General features: G+C 43.4%; 1 protein-coding gene across 5 annotated transcripts in view; it reads left to right on the forward strand.

Moving 5' to 3' along the window:
• Positions 1–14,504, forward strand: part of LOC139540171 (liprin-beta-1-like) — an 87,978-nt gene that overhangs the window by 25,075 nt on the left and 48,399 nt on the right. For all 5 annotated transcript variants that reach the window (XM_071343769.1, XM_071343768.1, XM_071343770.1 and 2 more), the window contains 4 exons: positions 70–281; positions 10,600–10,689; positions 11,236–11,349; positions 11,480–11,605. In XM_071343769.1, the coding sequence (XP_071199870.1) occupies positions 70–281; positions 10,600–10,689; positions 11,236–11,349; positions 11,480–11,605 (542 nt within the window). The remainder of the gene's footprint in view (positions 1–69; positions 282–10,599; positions 10,690–11,235; positions 11,350–11,479; positions 11,606–14,504) is intronic.

Genomic DNA, 14,504 nt, shown 5'->3' on the forward strand with positions numbered 1-14,504 from the left:
GCAAATGGAGAAAGATGCTCTATCTTTAAACTATGGAAACTATCTAATTGAGTGCCCCCCCCCACCCAGGCTCCAAGTCCATGGACTACTCCAACGGCCTGTTTGACTGCCAGTCACCAACCTCTCCCTTCTTGGGAAGCCTGCGGGCGCTGCACTTGCTGGAGGACCTCCGGGGTGTGCTGGAGCTGATGGACACCGAGGAGAGGGAGGGCCTGCGCTGCCAGATCCCTGACGCCACCGCAGACAGCCTGGTGGACTGGCTGCAGCAGGGACACCTGATGGTAAGACCAGTCAAAAGTAGTGCACTATATAATCCATAATGGGTCTGCAGTCAAACGACCACCCCTCATCACTGTCACACGCTCCCTAAAACACTTCAGCGAGCTGGCCTTTTTAATTGACCTGGCCCGGGTATCCTGGAATATTGTATATTGACCTCATTCCGTCAGTAGAGGATGCCTCGTTATTCTTTAAAAGTGCTTTCCTCACAATCTTAAATAAGCATGCTCCATTAAAAAAACATTGAACCAGGAACCGATATAGCCCTTTGTTCACTCCAGACCTGACTGCCCTTGACCAGCACAAAAACATCCTGTGGCGTACTGCATTAGCATCGAATAACCCCCGCGATATGCAACTTTTCAGGGGGGTTAGGAACCAATATACACAGGCATTTAGGAAAGCAAAGGCTAGCTTTTTCAAACAGAAATTTGCATCCTGTAGCACAAACTCCAAAAAGTTCTGGGACACTGTAAAGTCCATGGAGAATAAGAGCACCTCCTCCCAGCTGCCCACTGCACTGAGGCTAGGAAACACTGTCACCACCGATAAATCCACGATAATTGAGAATTTCAATAAGCATTTTTCTACGGCTGGCCATGCTTTCCACCTGGTTACCCCTAACCCGGTCAACAGCCCTGCACCCCCCACAGCAACATGCCCAAGCCAAATCCAGATCGCTGATGTTCTGAAAGAGCGGCAAAATCTGGACCCCTACAAATCAGCCGGGCTAGACTATCTGGACCCTCTCTCTAAAATTATCCGCCGAAATTGTTGCAACCCCTATTACTAGCCTGTTCAGCCTCTCTTTCGTATCGTCTGAAATCCCCAAAGATTGGAAAGCTGCCGTGGTCATCCCCCTCTTCAAAGGGGGAGACACTAGACCCAAACTGCTACAGACCTATATCTATCCTACCCTGCCTTTTCTAAGGTCTTCGAAAGCCAAGTTAACAAACAGATCACCGACCATTTCAAATCCCATCGTACCTTCTCTGCTATGCAATCTGGTTTCTGAGCTGGTCATGGGTGCACCTCAGCCACGCTCAAGGTCCTAAACGATATCATAACCGCCATCGATAAGAGACATTACTGTGCAGCTGTATTCATCGACCTGGCCAAGGCTTTCAACTCTGTTAATTACCACATTCAGACTCAACAGCCTTGGTTTCTCAAATGACTGCCTCGCCTGGTTCACCAACTACTTCTCAGATAGAGTTCAGTGTGTCAAAATGGAGGGCAGGTTGTCCGGACCTCTGGCAGTCTCTATGGGGGTGCCACAGGGTTCAATCCTCGAGCCGACTCTTTTCTCTGTACACATCAATGATGTCGCTCTTGCTGCTGGTGATTCTCTGATCCACCTCTACGCAGACGACACCATTCTGTATACTTCTGGCCCTTCTTTGGACACTGTGTTAACTAACCTCCAGACGAGCTTCAATGCCATGCAACTCTCCTTCCGTGGCCTCCAACTGCTCTTAAATGCAAGTAAAACTAAATGCATGCTCTTCAACTGATCGCTGCCCACACCTGCCCGCCCGTCCATCATGACTACTCTGGACAGTTCTGACCTTAGAATATGTGGACAACTACAAATACCTAGGTGTCTGGTTAGACTATAAACTCTCCTTCCAGACTCACATTAAGCATCTCCAATCCAAAATTAAATCTAGAATCGGCTTTCTATTTCGCAACAAAGCATCCTTCACTCATGTTGCCAAACATACCCTCGTAAAACTGACTATCCTACCGATCCTTGACTTCGGCTATGTCATTTACATAATAGCCTCCAACTCTCTACTCAACAAATTGGATGCAGTCTATCACAGCGCCATCCGTTTTGTCACCAAAGCCCCATATACTACCCACCACTGCAACCTGTATGCTCTCATTGGCTGGCCCTCGCTTCATATTCGTCGCCAAACCCACTGGCTCCAGGTCATCTATAAGTCTTTGCTAGGTAAAGCCCCGCCTTATCTCAGCTCACTGGTCACCATAGCAGCACCCACCCGTAGCACGCGCTCCAGCAGGTATATTTCACTGGTCACCCCCAAAGCCAATTCCTCTTTCAGCCACCTTTCCTTCCAGTTCTCTGCAGCCAATGACTGGAACGAACTGCAAAAATCACTGAAGCTGGAGACTCATATTTCCCTCACTAGCTTTAAGCACCAGCTTTCAGAGCAGCTCACAGATTACTGCACCTGTACATAGCCCACCTGTAATTAGCCCATCTAACTACCTCATCCCCATACTGTTATTTATTTTGCTCCTTTGCACCCCAGTATATCTACTTGCACACTCATCTTCTGCACGTCTATCACTCCAGTTTAATTGCTATATTGTAATTATTTCGTCACTATGGCCTATTTATTGCCTTACCTCCCTTATCCTACCTCATTTGCACACACTGTATATAGACTTTTTTCTATTGTATTATTGACTCTGTTTGTTTATTCCATGTGTAACTCTGTGTTGTTTGTGTTGCACTGCTTTGCTTTATCTTGGCCAGGTCGCAGTTGTAAATGAGAAATTGTTCTCAACTAGCCTACCTGGTTAAATAAAGGTGAAATAAATAAAAAATATATAGGGAATATGTTGCTGTTTCGTATACATCCACTCATGATCATAATGATAATCTCAATGGGTCAATGTGGTTTAATTTTTTGTATTGTGAGGAAAGTCTTCCTGGTTTCATTGGCCAACTAACATTTACTTTGATATATTTAGCACCTACTATAAGCCATGTGTATTAACTTTAAATCCCTTGTCACACCTGATGTGAGACACACACATCTGTGATTAGATAAAGGAGGACTAGGAGAATGTCAATAAGACAGATGTACTGTACACAGACATGGGAGACGAATGTTATTATCCGTTATAGTTGATGTTCAGCTCTGATTACATCCCTCCTGTCACATCAGTCTCCACAGCGGTGTCTCGTTACGGCTGGTGTTTGTCCAGATATGTCATAGTGTGTATAAATATAAGCCTGCTGTTGCTGTGTCCTGATTTAGGTTGAGAAAAGGTTAGAACCACACAGGACATATTTTTGTTGTGGCGTCTGAGTTATTCCCTCCGGTGTCACTACAGACAACCTGTCAGAGACTGTGTCGTAGGGAATCTGGGATGGTATCTTGATGAGTTCTGCTGCTATTTAAAGGATACGTATGGTATGAGGTGCTGCATTATCACCGACATTTGCTGGTCAGTTTTAGCAGCAGAGTAGTAATATAGAAACCCTTTACCTATTGGTTAGGGGCAATGTTGGTTGGTGTTGAAGGGGCGGCAGGTACCCTAGTGGTTAGAACGTTGGGCCAGTAACAAAGACCTTTCTTCTGGAACTTGTCAGTTTATTCTTGTTCTGAGAGGTGAAGGCTGTTCCATGCGAGAAATTGCTTGGGGGTAAAAGCTGTTGAGAAGCCTTTTGGACCTAGACTTGGCGCTCCGGTACTGATTGCCATGCGGTATCGAGAGAACTGTCTATGACTGGGGTGGCTGGGGTCATTTAGGGCCTTCCTCTGACACCGCCTGGTGTAGAGGTCCTGGATGGCAGGCAGCTTAGCCCCAATGATGTACTGGGCCGTACACACGACCCTCTGTAGTGCCTTGCGGTCGGAGGCCGAGCAGTTGCTGTACCAGGCAGTGATGTAGCCAGTCAGGATGCTCTCGATGTTGCAGCTGTTAAACCTTTTGAGGATCTGAGGACCCATGCCAAATCTTTTGTCTCCTGAGGGGGAATTGTTTTTGTCATGCCCTCTTCACGACTGTCTTGGTGTGTTTGGACCATTCTAGTTTGTTGATGTGGACACCAAGGTACTTGAAGCGCTCAACCTGCTCCACTACAGTCCTGTCGATGAGAATGGGGGCGTGCTCGGTACTCCTTTTCCTGTAGTCCACTATCATCTCCTTTGTCTTGATCATGTTGAGGGATAGGTTGTTATTCTGGCGCTACCTGGCCAGGTCTCTGACCTCCTCCCTATAGGCTGTCTCGTCGGTGATCAAGCCTACCACTTGTCGTCTGCAAACGTAATGATGGTGTTGGAGTCGTGCCTGGACATGCAGTCGTGGGTGAACAGGGAGTACAGGAGGGGACTGAGCACGTACCCCTGAGGGGCTCCAGTGTTTAGGATCAGCGTGGCAGATATGTTGCTACCTACCCTCACCGCCTGGGGGCGGCCTGTCAAAGTCCAGGATCCAGTTGCAAAGGGAGGTGTTTAGTCCCAGGATCCGTAGCTTGGTGATAAGCTTTGAGGGCGCTATGGTGTTAAACGCTGAGCTGTAGTCTGAATAGCATTCTCATGTCAGTGTTCCTTTTGTCCAGGTGGGAAAGGGCAGTGTGGAGTGCAATAGAGATTACATCATCTGTGGATCTGTTTGAGCGGTATGAAAATTGGAGTGGGTCTAGGGTTTCTGGGATAATGGTGTTAATGTGAGCCATTACCAGCCTTTCAAAGCACTTCATGGCTACGAACGTGAGTGCTACGGGCCTGTATTCATTTAGGCAGGTTACCTTAGTGCTCTTGGGCACAGGGACTATGGTGGTCTGCTTGAAGCATGTTGGTATTACAGACTCAATCAGGGACATGTTGAAAATGTCAGTGAAGACATCTGCCAGTTGTTCAGCACATGCCCGGAGCACACGTCCTGGTAATCCGGCCTTGTGAATGTTGACCTGTTTAAAGGTCTTACTCCCGTCGGCTACGGAGAGTGTGATCACACTGTCATCCGGACTAGCTGGTGCTCTCATGCATACCTCAGTGTTGCTTGCCTCTAAGCGAGCATAGAAGTGATTTAGCTCGTCTGGTAGGCTCGTGTCACTGGGGAGCTCGCGGCTGTGCGTCCCTTTGTAGTCTGTAATAGTTTGCAGGCCCTGCCACATCCGACGAGCATCAGAGCCGGTGTAGTAGGATTCAATCTTAGTCCTGAATTTGTGCTTTGCCTTTGATGGTTAGTCTGAGGGCATAGCAGGATTTATTATAAGCTTTTGGGTTAGAGTCCCGCACCTTGAAAGCGGCACCTCTAACCTTTAGCGCAGTGCGAATGTTGCTTGTAATCCATGGCTTCTGGTTGGGGTATGTACTAGAGGTCGACCGATTAATCGGAATGGCTGATTAATCGGGGCCGATTTCAAGTTTTCATAACAATCGGAAATCGGTATTTTTGGTCGCCGATTAAAAAAAATAAAAATAAAGAATAAATAAAAAATAAAAAAAAATTAACACCTTTATTTCATCTTTATTTAACTAGGCAAGTCAGTTAAGAACACATTCTTATTTTCAATGACGGCCTAGGAACGTTCTGCCTCGTTCAGGGGCAATCCGCATTCGCATTTGCAACCTTACAGTTAACTAGTCCAATGCTCTAACACTGATTACATTGCACTCCACGAGGAGCCTGCCTGTGCCGCGAATGCAGTAAGCTAAGGTAAATTGCTAGCTAGCATTAAACTTATCTTATAAAAAACAATCAATCAATGACTGTCATTGCTCCAATATGTACTTAACCATAAACATCAATGCCTTTCTTAAAGTCAATACACTAGTATATATTTTTAAACCTGCATATTTAGCTAAAAGAAATCCAGGTTAGCAGGCAATATTAACAAGGTGAAATTGTGTCATTTCTCTTGCGTTCATTGCACGCAGAGTCAGGGTATATGCAACAGTTTGGGCCGCCTGGCTCTTTGCAAACTAATTTGCCAGAATTTTACGTAATTATGACAACATTGAAGGTTGTGCAATGTAACAGGAATATTTAGACTCATGGATGCCACCCGTTAGATAAAATACGGATCGGAATAAACGTTTTATTTTCGAGGTGATAGTTACCGGATTAGTCAAAGGTATATGGTTTAGAGAGAAATAGTTGACGCGTTATAATTCCTGTAATAACTTGCGGCTGAACTTGACAGGGGTTCCTTCGTTATTTTACCGTTCATGTCTTCCATAGAGAATGTCTTGATCTACTTCAAATAAGGTCTGTGTTTCGTGCAGGCTTAAACCGCCTTGACGTTTTGATACCCGTGTAAATCTCACTAGGATAAGGTAACGTTTGTCAACATATTTTCATAAATCCACTCTACAAATTCTTTTATCTTCGCTTATATTTAGCCAATATTGATCAGAGTTACCTTGTCCTATGGATATCTACACAGTTATAAAATTGGCAAGGTGGTGTAAGCCTACACGAAACACAGACCTTATTTTAAGTGAATCTAAAAATATCCTATGGAATAAATGAAGGAACCGCTTTTCAGATTTTGCTAGAAGGTGTCATGGGAATTATGACTCGCACTTTGGTCGTCAATTCTTACCATGCCCATTATTAAAATAGGATTTCCTGCATATAGAAATGACAGTTTTTGTTTTCAACATTCATCACAGGTAACTTAAACTCTATTTTTATTCAAACAGTTGAGAGTATTTGTCTCCTAAGCAGACTCTTCAGTATCATTGTCACTTCAGAGCTGTGTGTGTGTGTATTTATGTATTATATTAAGTTAAAATAAAAGTGTTCATTGTTCATTCAGTATTGTTGCAGTTGTCATTATTACAAAAATGTTGTGTGTGTGTATGATATACAGTGGGGAGAACAAGTATTTGATACACTGCCGATTTTGCAGATTTTCCTACTTACAAAGCATGTAGAGGTCTGTAATTTTTATCATCGGTACACTTCAACTGTGAGAGACGGAATCTAAAACAAAAATCCTGAAAATCACATTGTATGATTTTTAAGTAATTAATTAGCATTTTATTGCATGACATAAGTATTTGATCACCTACCAACCAGTAAGAATTCCGGCTCTCACAGATCTGTTAGTTTTTCTTTAAGAAGCCCTCCTGTTCTCCACTCATTACCTGTATTAACTGCACCTGTTTGAACTCGTTACCTGTATAAAAGACACCTGTCCACACACTCAATCAAACAGACTCCAACCTCTCCACAATGGCCAAGACCAGAGAGCTGTGTAAGGACATCAGGGATAAAATTGTAGACCTGCACAAGGCTGGGATGGGCTACAGGACAATAGGCAAGCAGCTTGGTGAGAAGGCAACAACTGTTGGCGCAATTATTAGAAAATAGAAGAAAATAGAAGAAGTTCAAGATGATGGTCAATCACCCTCGGTCTGGGGCTCCATGCAAGATCTCACCTCGTGGGGCATCAATGATCATGAGGAAGGTGAGGGATCAGCCCAGAACTACACGGCAGGACCTGGTCAATGACCTGAAGAGAGCTGGGACCACAGTCTCAAAGAAAACCATTAGTAACACACTACGCCGTCATGGATTAAAATCCTGCAGCGCACACAAGGTCCCCCTGCTCAAGCAGGCGCATGTCCAGGCCCGTCTGAAGTTTGCCAATGACCATCTGGATGATCCAGAGGAGGAATGGGAGAAGGTCATGTGGTCTGATGATTCAAAAATAGAGCTTTTTGGTCTAAACTCCACTCGCCGTGTTTGGAGGAAGAAGAAGGATGAGTACAACCCCAAGAACACCATCCCAACCGTGAAGCATGGAGGTGGAAACATCATTCTTTGGGGATGCTTTTCTACAAAGGGGACAGGACGACTGCACCGTATTAAGGGGAGGATGGATGGGGCCATGTATTGCGAGATCTTAGCCAACAACCTCCTTCCCTCAGTAAGAGCATTGATGATGGGTCGTGGCTGGGTCTTCCAGCATGACAACGACCCGAAACACACAGCCAGGGCAACTAAGGAGTGGCTCCGTAAGAAGTATCTCAAGGTCCTGGAGTGGCCTAGCCAGTCTCCAGACCTGAACCCAATAGAAAATCTTTGGAGGGAGCTGAAAGTCCGTATTGCCCAGCGACAGCCCCGAAACCTGAAGGATCTGGAGAAGGTCTGTATGGAGGAGTGGGCCAAAATCCCTGCTGCAGTGTGTGCATACCTGGTCAAGAACTACAGGAAACGTATGATCTCTGTAATTGCAAACAAAGGATTCTGTACCAAATATTAAGTTCTGCTTTTCTGATGTATCAAATACTTATGTCATGCAATAAAATGCTAATTAATTACTTAAAATCATACAATGTGATTTTCAGGATTTTTGTTTTAGATTCCGTCTCTCACAGTTGAAGTGTACCTATGATAAAAATTACAGACCTCTACATGCTTTGTAAGTAGGAAAATCGGCAAAATCGGCAGTGTATCAAATACTTGTTCTCCCCACTGTATATATATAAAAAACTTTTTTATTTATTTTTATAAATCGGCCGATTAATCGGTATCAGCTTTTTTTGTCCTAAAATTAATCGGTATCGGCGTTGAAAAATCATAATCGGTCGACCTCTAGTATGTACATACAGTCAATATGGGGATGACGTCCTCGATGCACTTATTGATAAAGCCAGTGACTGATGTGGTGAACTCCTCAATGCCATCGGAAGAATCCCGGAACATGTTCCAGTGTGTTCTACCAAAACAGTCCTGTAGTTTAGCATCTGCTTCATCTTGCCACTTTTTTTTATAGACATTCACTGGTGCTTCCTGCTTACATTTTTGCTTGGCATCAGGATGACAGAATTATGGTCAGATTTGCCAAATGGAGGGCGTGGGAGAGCTTTGTACGTGTCTCTCTGTGTGGAGTAAAGGTGAGCTAGAATTTATTTTCCCTCTGGTTGCGCATTTAACATGCTGATAGAAATTAGGTAAAACTGATTTCAGTTTCCCTGCATTAAAGTCCCTGGCCACTAGGAGCGCCGTGAGCGGTTCCCATTTTGCTTATTTCCTTATACAGCTGACTCAGTGCGGTCTTAGTGCCAGCGTCTGTCTGGTGGTAAATAAACAGCCACAATTCTTTTGATGAAAGCTCTCTTGGCAAATAGTGTGATCTATAGCTTATGAGATATTCTACTTCAGGCCAGCAAAATCTAGAGACTTAGATTTCGTGCACCAGCTGTTGTTTACAAATATACACAGACCACCCCCCTCGTCTTACCGGAGTGTGCTGTTCTGTCTAGCCGGTGCAGCGTATATCCCGCTAGCTGAATGTTTTCCATGTCGCCATTCTGCCACAATTCGGTGAAACATAAGATGTTAGTTTTTTATGTCCCGTTGGTAGGATATTCGTGTTCGTACCTCGTCTAATTTATTGTGCAATGATTGTACGTTGGCAAGTAATATTGATGGTAAGGGCAGATTTCCCATGCTAAGGGCAGATTTAAGTCTTAGTTCAAACAAACTAGTTGAAGCCCATCTGGTACAGTTCTTCAGCCTGTCCTCGCTTTGAGCGTTTCAAAAACACCTCTAATATCAGGCTCCATTGTCCAAGAACCGTATCTCTGAATGTACAAAGCAAATATCTCCCTGAACTCTTACAATATGCTGTAGTTAGTATTCCCCTGGAAATGTGAGATACAACCCAGGTGTTTTCAGACTGCTGTGAGAAACAACCCACTGATGTGTTGGGATTGAGAACCAACAGTATGCTGTGGAGAGAGCACTGAGATTTAGGCTCTGGGCCAGGGAAATGCCAGAGCCTCTGTGTAATGCTGTAACTCTCTGTGTGTACACTAGTCTCTGGAAATTGTTCTCTCTTTGACCATTTAAGGTGTTGCTGGCAAAGGAAAGGGCAAATGCAACATCAATCATGCTAGCTGTCACTAGAAGACTCATGTGCGATTTGTTGTCTGATAATTGTCCGTATTCAAGGTACTTAAAATATGCCCTGTTCACCCTTAAAATACTCCAGTGCCACAACACAACTCTTTAGGTTTATCTGACTTTATCTTGCTACATTAGTGACAATATGTTACTTTTTGGGCAACCTGACCAAATTCACATAGCAATGTGAGTTATTGATCTATCATTCTACTTGAAAGCAAGTCTAAGAAACGATAGATGTGCTAGGCTCTATTCCTATGCTTCCCGTTTTTACTTTCGGTTTTGTACACCAGCTGGAACAACAGTATTTTTCGTTATGGAATATATATTTCACAGCGGTTTAGATGGTACAATGATTCTCTACATTTGACCTTTTTTTTGTCACATAAACTGAAATTAAGCGAACTTTTAGGCGAGAGTTTTAGCAACCAGGAAATTTCCAACCAGAGCGATTTCTGCATAGTGCAACTTTAAGCACTGAGCATGTCACCAGTCTTACCAGTGTAGTAGAGGCTTACTCTTAGAACCCATAACCAATATTGCATCCACCATGGCCAGCTACTCATAACTTGATTAACATTTGTTAAGTCTGTCACTAGTGACAATTGGAGTCTGTATGTTAACACTCACAGACCAATCCCATGTGTCACACTCTCACTGACTCCATGTTGTCTTCTCTATGCCTGCCTGCAGTCCAATGGCCACCACATTTCCATGGGTGGTGACCTCTACCAGGAGAGACTGTCTCGACTGGAGGGTGACAAGGAATCCCTGGTGCTTCAGGTACTGTACAGTACCCAACAACATGTCATAGCTAGTAGCCATCCTACCCAGGCAGCATGAGCCATTAGGCTCATTAAATGTTACAATAGTTTTGATTAGTCTAGGCTGCCGCGGTCAGTTGATCTAGGAGGTTCTGAACGTCTCCAGCACCCCTCTATCCGTGCATTGATGGTCTGTCACATACGATCCATGGGGTCTGCAGTGACCCTCTTCAGTAACAACTGTCCGCGATCAAATGCTAAGTGGCTTTTTAGTGCAATGAAGTGTAATGAACGTAGCCTGGTCCCAGATCTGTTTGTGGTATATAGCCAACTCACAAATTTGTTTGGGAATGACAACCACCATAGGAGTTGGCTATACGGCACAAACAGATCTGGGACGGGGCTATATGATAAACTTGGTGTAATAACAAAAACTCAATTAACTTCATTACTTTGCAAATACAAAGCACTATGCACCATAATTATGTTAATGTTACAATTGTAATGACAGAGTAACTACACAGGTATAAGAGTTACTTAGTGTTACCCTTGTGTTCCTGTGCAGGTGAGTGTGTTGACAGACCAGGTGGAGGCGCAGGGGGAGAAGATAAGGGACTTGGACATGTGTCTGGATGAACACCGGGAGAAACTGAACGCCACTGAGGAGATGCTACAACAGGTCAGTTTGGACGAGACGGCCCCTGAAAATGGGTCTTTGTTGAAGTTATATTGTCAAAGCTGCTGAACAACAAAACCCAGCAAGCAAGCTGTGTGTGTGTTTATATTTAGCGTGTTTTGTTATTTCGCAGGAGCTCCTGTGCAGAACGACTCTAGAGACTCAGAAACTGGACCTAATGGCTGAGGTGTCCAACTTGAAACTGAAGCTGAACTCATTTGAGAAGGACATACTGCACTTTGACTTCAGGGACAGTGAGGTATGTGATGGGAGGCCTCTGTTTAAGGACTGATTCTTCTTAGTCTTTCTCTCTCCCTCTCTCTTTCTGACATGCACACACTTACCCTTTCATGCTGCCTGACACCTGTTTGGGGGAGGGAAGGCTTGCATCATCATGTGCTCAAAACCGTAGTGTGTTGGGGCAATAGAGACAGCCTTGTCAGCCTTGCCATGGCCAGAGGCACTGTAATTGTGTTATGTTTGACGGTATGAATGAGTTGCTCTTACATGAATGTGAAGCTTCAGGGCTTTGATAATAGGAAATTGGAAGATGTATTTTTCCTCTGGTTGTATGGTTGCAAACAATGAACAAAAGGTGATGTTCATATCTTGTTTACGTGGAAGTTTGAAGAAAAGGAGAACAGAGGGTTGTGAATTTGGACTCCATTGAACTGTGGTGGATTCTTGGACAGCTCTCAAACACGTCATGTTATTGTTGTTGTGGCACAGCCGTCTCTTCCAGTCCACTGGAACAGTGGGCTGCTGTCCAGTATGTTCCGCTTCACAGCCTATCTGGGAGAGCAGAGCACAGAGGCACTCCCCACCAGAGGCACTTTCCTGTCACATCTCTTAACCTGCTTTGGGATTTCTACTGTCTCTGCAAAGCAGTCCCTCCAGAACAGATATGGTCTCCATGGGGATCAGTAGTAGGCCTTGGACTATGTAGGAGAAAACTATAATATGGTTCTCGGTTTCTTTTGATAAAAAAAACAATGAAGTTACAATTTACTTTGATAAGGAAAAGCCACACACTCTAATGGCTCCGATGCAATACGTTTAATAACCCGTTTCGACACCTTAGCTGCCTTCATCAGGGTTCAAAATATATTTTTTGTTAAAAATGAAAACCAATGCCAAGTTTTAAAGTGGAACTGATATGCTCCAATCAACCTACAACATTGTTTTACATGTCCATGTTAGGTAACCTTGTTGAACGTGATGTTATGAAAATGCTTTTAGAACATATTAGATGTTTTTTGAGCGCCTAGTAAAGCTTAGAGAGATGTTGCCGCAGCTATATTGAAACAACGTCATGGTAATGGTAGAGCGTCCGCGCACCTACTTTACTCATGGCTTTTTAATTAAGACTGATCAAGAAGTTAATAAACTTAAAGCGAAAATTACCAATTTGAGATTGATAAACAAAATACAAACAATAATGTTAACAAGCCTGTATAGTCAGGTCAAAAATCCACTTGCATACGTGTTTGAGCTCATTCAGCTGTAGGTTACGTTACAGTGATTTTCACATGGGCAGGGGCATCGGATCTAACGTTAACTGTTACCCGACATTAACATTAGCAAGCTAGCCAAATGCATGACGTCCAGAATAACAAAGCATGTAGCTTGCGTCATCATTCCTGTATAGTCCAGTCAAAGCCCCACTTGCATATGTTTTTGTGTTAATTTAGCGAGCAAGGTCTAGGTGTTAAACATTACAGTAGTTTTGACATGGGCATCGGATCAGGCTTTGTTAGCCAGCAAGGTAGCTAACAGAAAACAAGCTTATTAAGTTAGCTAACTGCATGGTAATGCCAACAATAATAGTCACTTTTGCAGGCAGATATTGTGTACATTATACATAAAACAGTATTCAATATGGTTTGCGGTGAGGGACTTCAAATGTGCCAAATTAGAAAAGGCTATCTAGCTTGCTGGGCTATAAACAGCTGGCTAAAAAACCTAGTTTTCAGTCAATGCAACCTAGCTAGCTAAGTGTTATGAAAGAGTTAGCTACAGACCGGTAGGGATGTTAAGTGTCCGCTCCTATTAAATCAATTGCAGCTAGTTGTGAGACATCAAACGATGCTGCCAATGTCCATAGTGAAATTCATAATCCATTGTAAAATCCTGCACTGGTAGCAAGCTGTTCTGCTTCCGTCACTACAGTATAGAGGTCGACCGATTAATCGGAATGGCCGATTTAATTAGGGCCGATTTCAAGTTTTCATAACAATCGGAAATCGGTACTTTTGGACGACGTTTAATTATTTTATTTTTTTACTCCTTTATTTAATCTTTATTTAACTAGGCAAGTCAGTTAAAAACACATTCTTATTTTCAATGATGGCCTAGGAACGGTGGGTTAACTGCCTTGTTCAGGGGCAGAACGACAGATTTTTACCTTGTCAGCTCAGGGATTCAATATTGCAACCTTACGGTTAACTAGTCCAGCGCTCTAACCACCTGCCTCATGAGGAGCCCGCCTGTTACGCGAATGCAGTAAGAAGCCAAGGTAAGTTGCTAGCTAGCATTAAACTTATCTTATAAAAAACAATCAATCAATCAATCATAATCACTAGGTATAACTACACATGGTTGATGATATTACTAGTTTATCTAGCGTGTCCTGCGTTGCATATAATCGATGCAGTGGCATTCGCGAAAAAGGACTGTCGTTGCTCCAACGTGTACCTAACCATAAACATCAATGCCTTTATTAAAATCAATACACAGAAGTATATATTTTTAAACCTGCATATTTGGCTAAAAGTTATCCAGGTTAACAGGCAATATTAACAAGGTGAAATTGTGTCACTTCTCTTGCGTTCATTGCACGCAGAGTCAGGGTATATGCAACAGTTTGGGCCGCCTGGCTCATTGCGAACTAATTTGCCAGAATTTTACGTAATTATGACATAACATTGAAGGTTGTGCAATGTAACAGCAATATTTAGACTTATGGATGCCACCCATTAGATAAAATACGGAACGGTTCCGTATTTCACTGAAAGAATAAACGTTTTGTTTTTGAGATGATAGTTTCCGGATTCGACCATATTAATGACCTAAGGCTCGTATTTCTGTGTGTTATTATGTTATAATTAAGTCTATGATTTGATAGAGCAGTCTGACTGAGCGATGGTAGGCACCAGCAG

This window comes from Salvelinus alpinus, chromosome 15 (genome assembly GCF_045679555.1).
Source record: "Salvelinus alpinus chromosome 15, SLU_Salpinus.1, whole genome shotgun sequence".
NCBI classification, from domain to species: domain Eukaryota; kingdom Metazoa; phylum Chordata; class Actinopteri; order Salmoniformes; family Salmonidae; genus Salvelinus; species Salvelinus alpinus.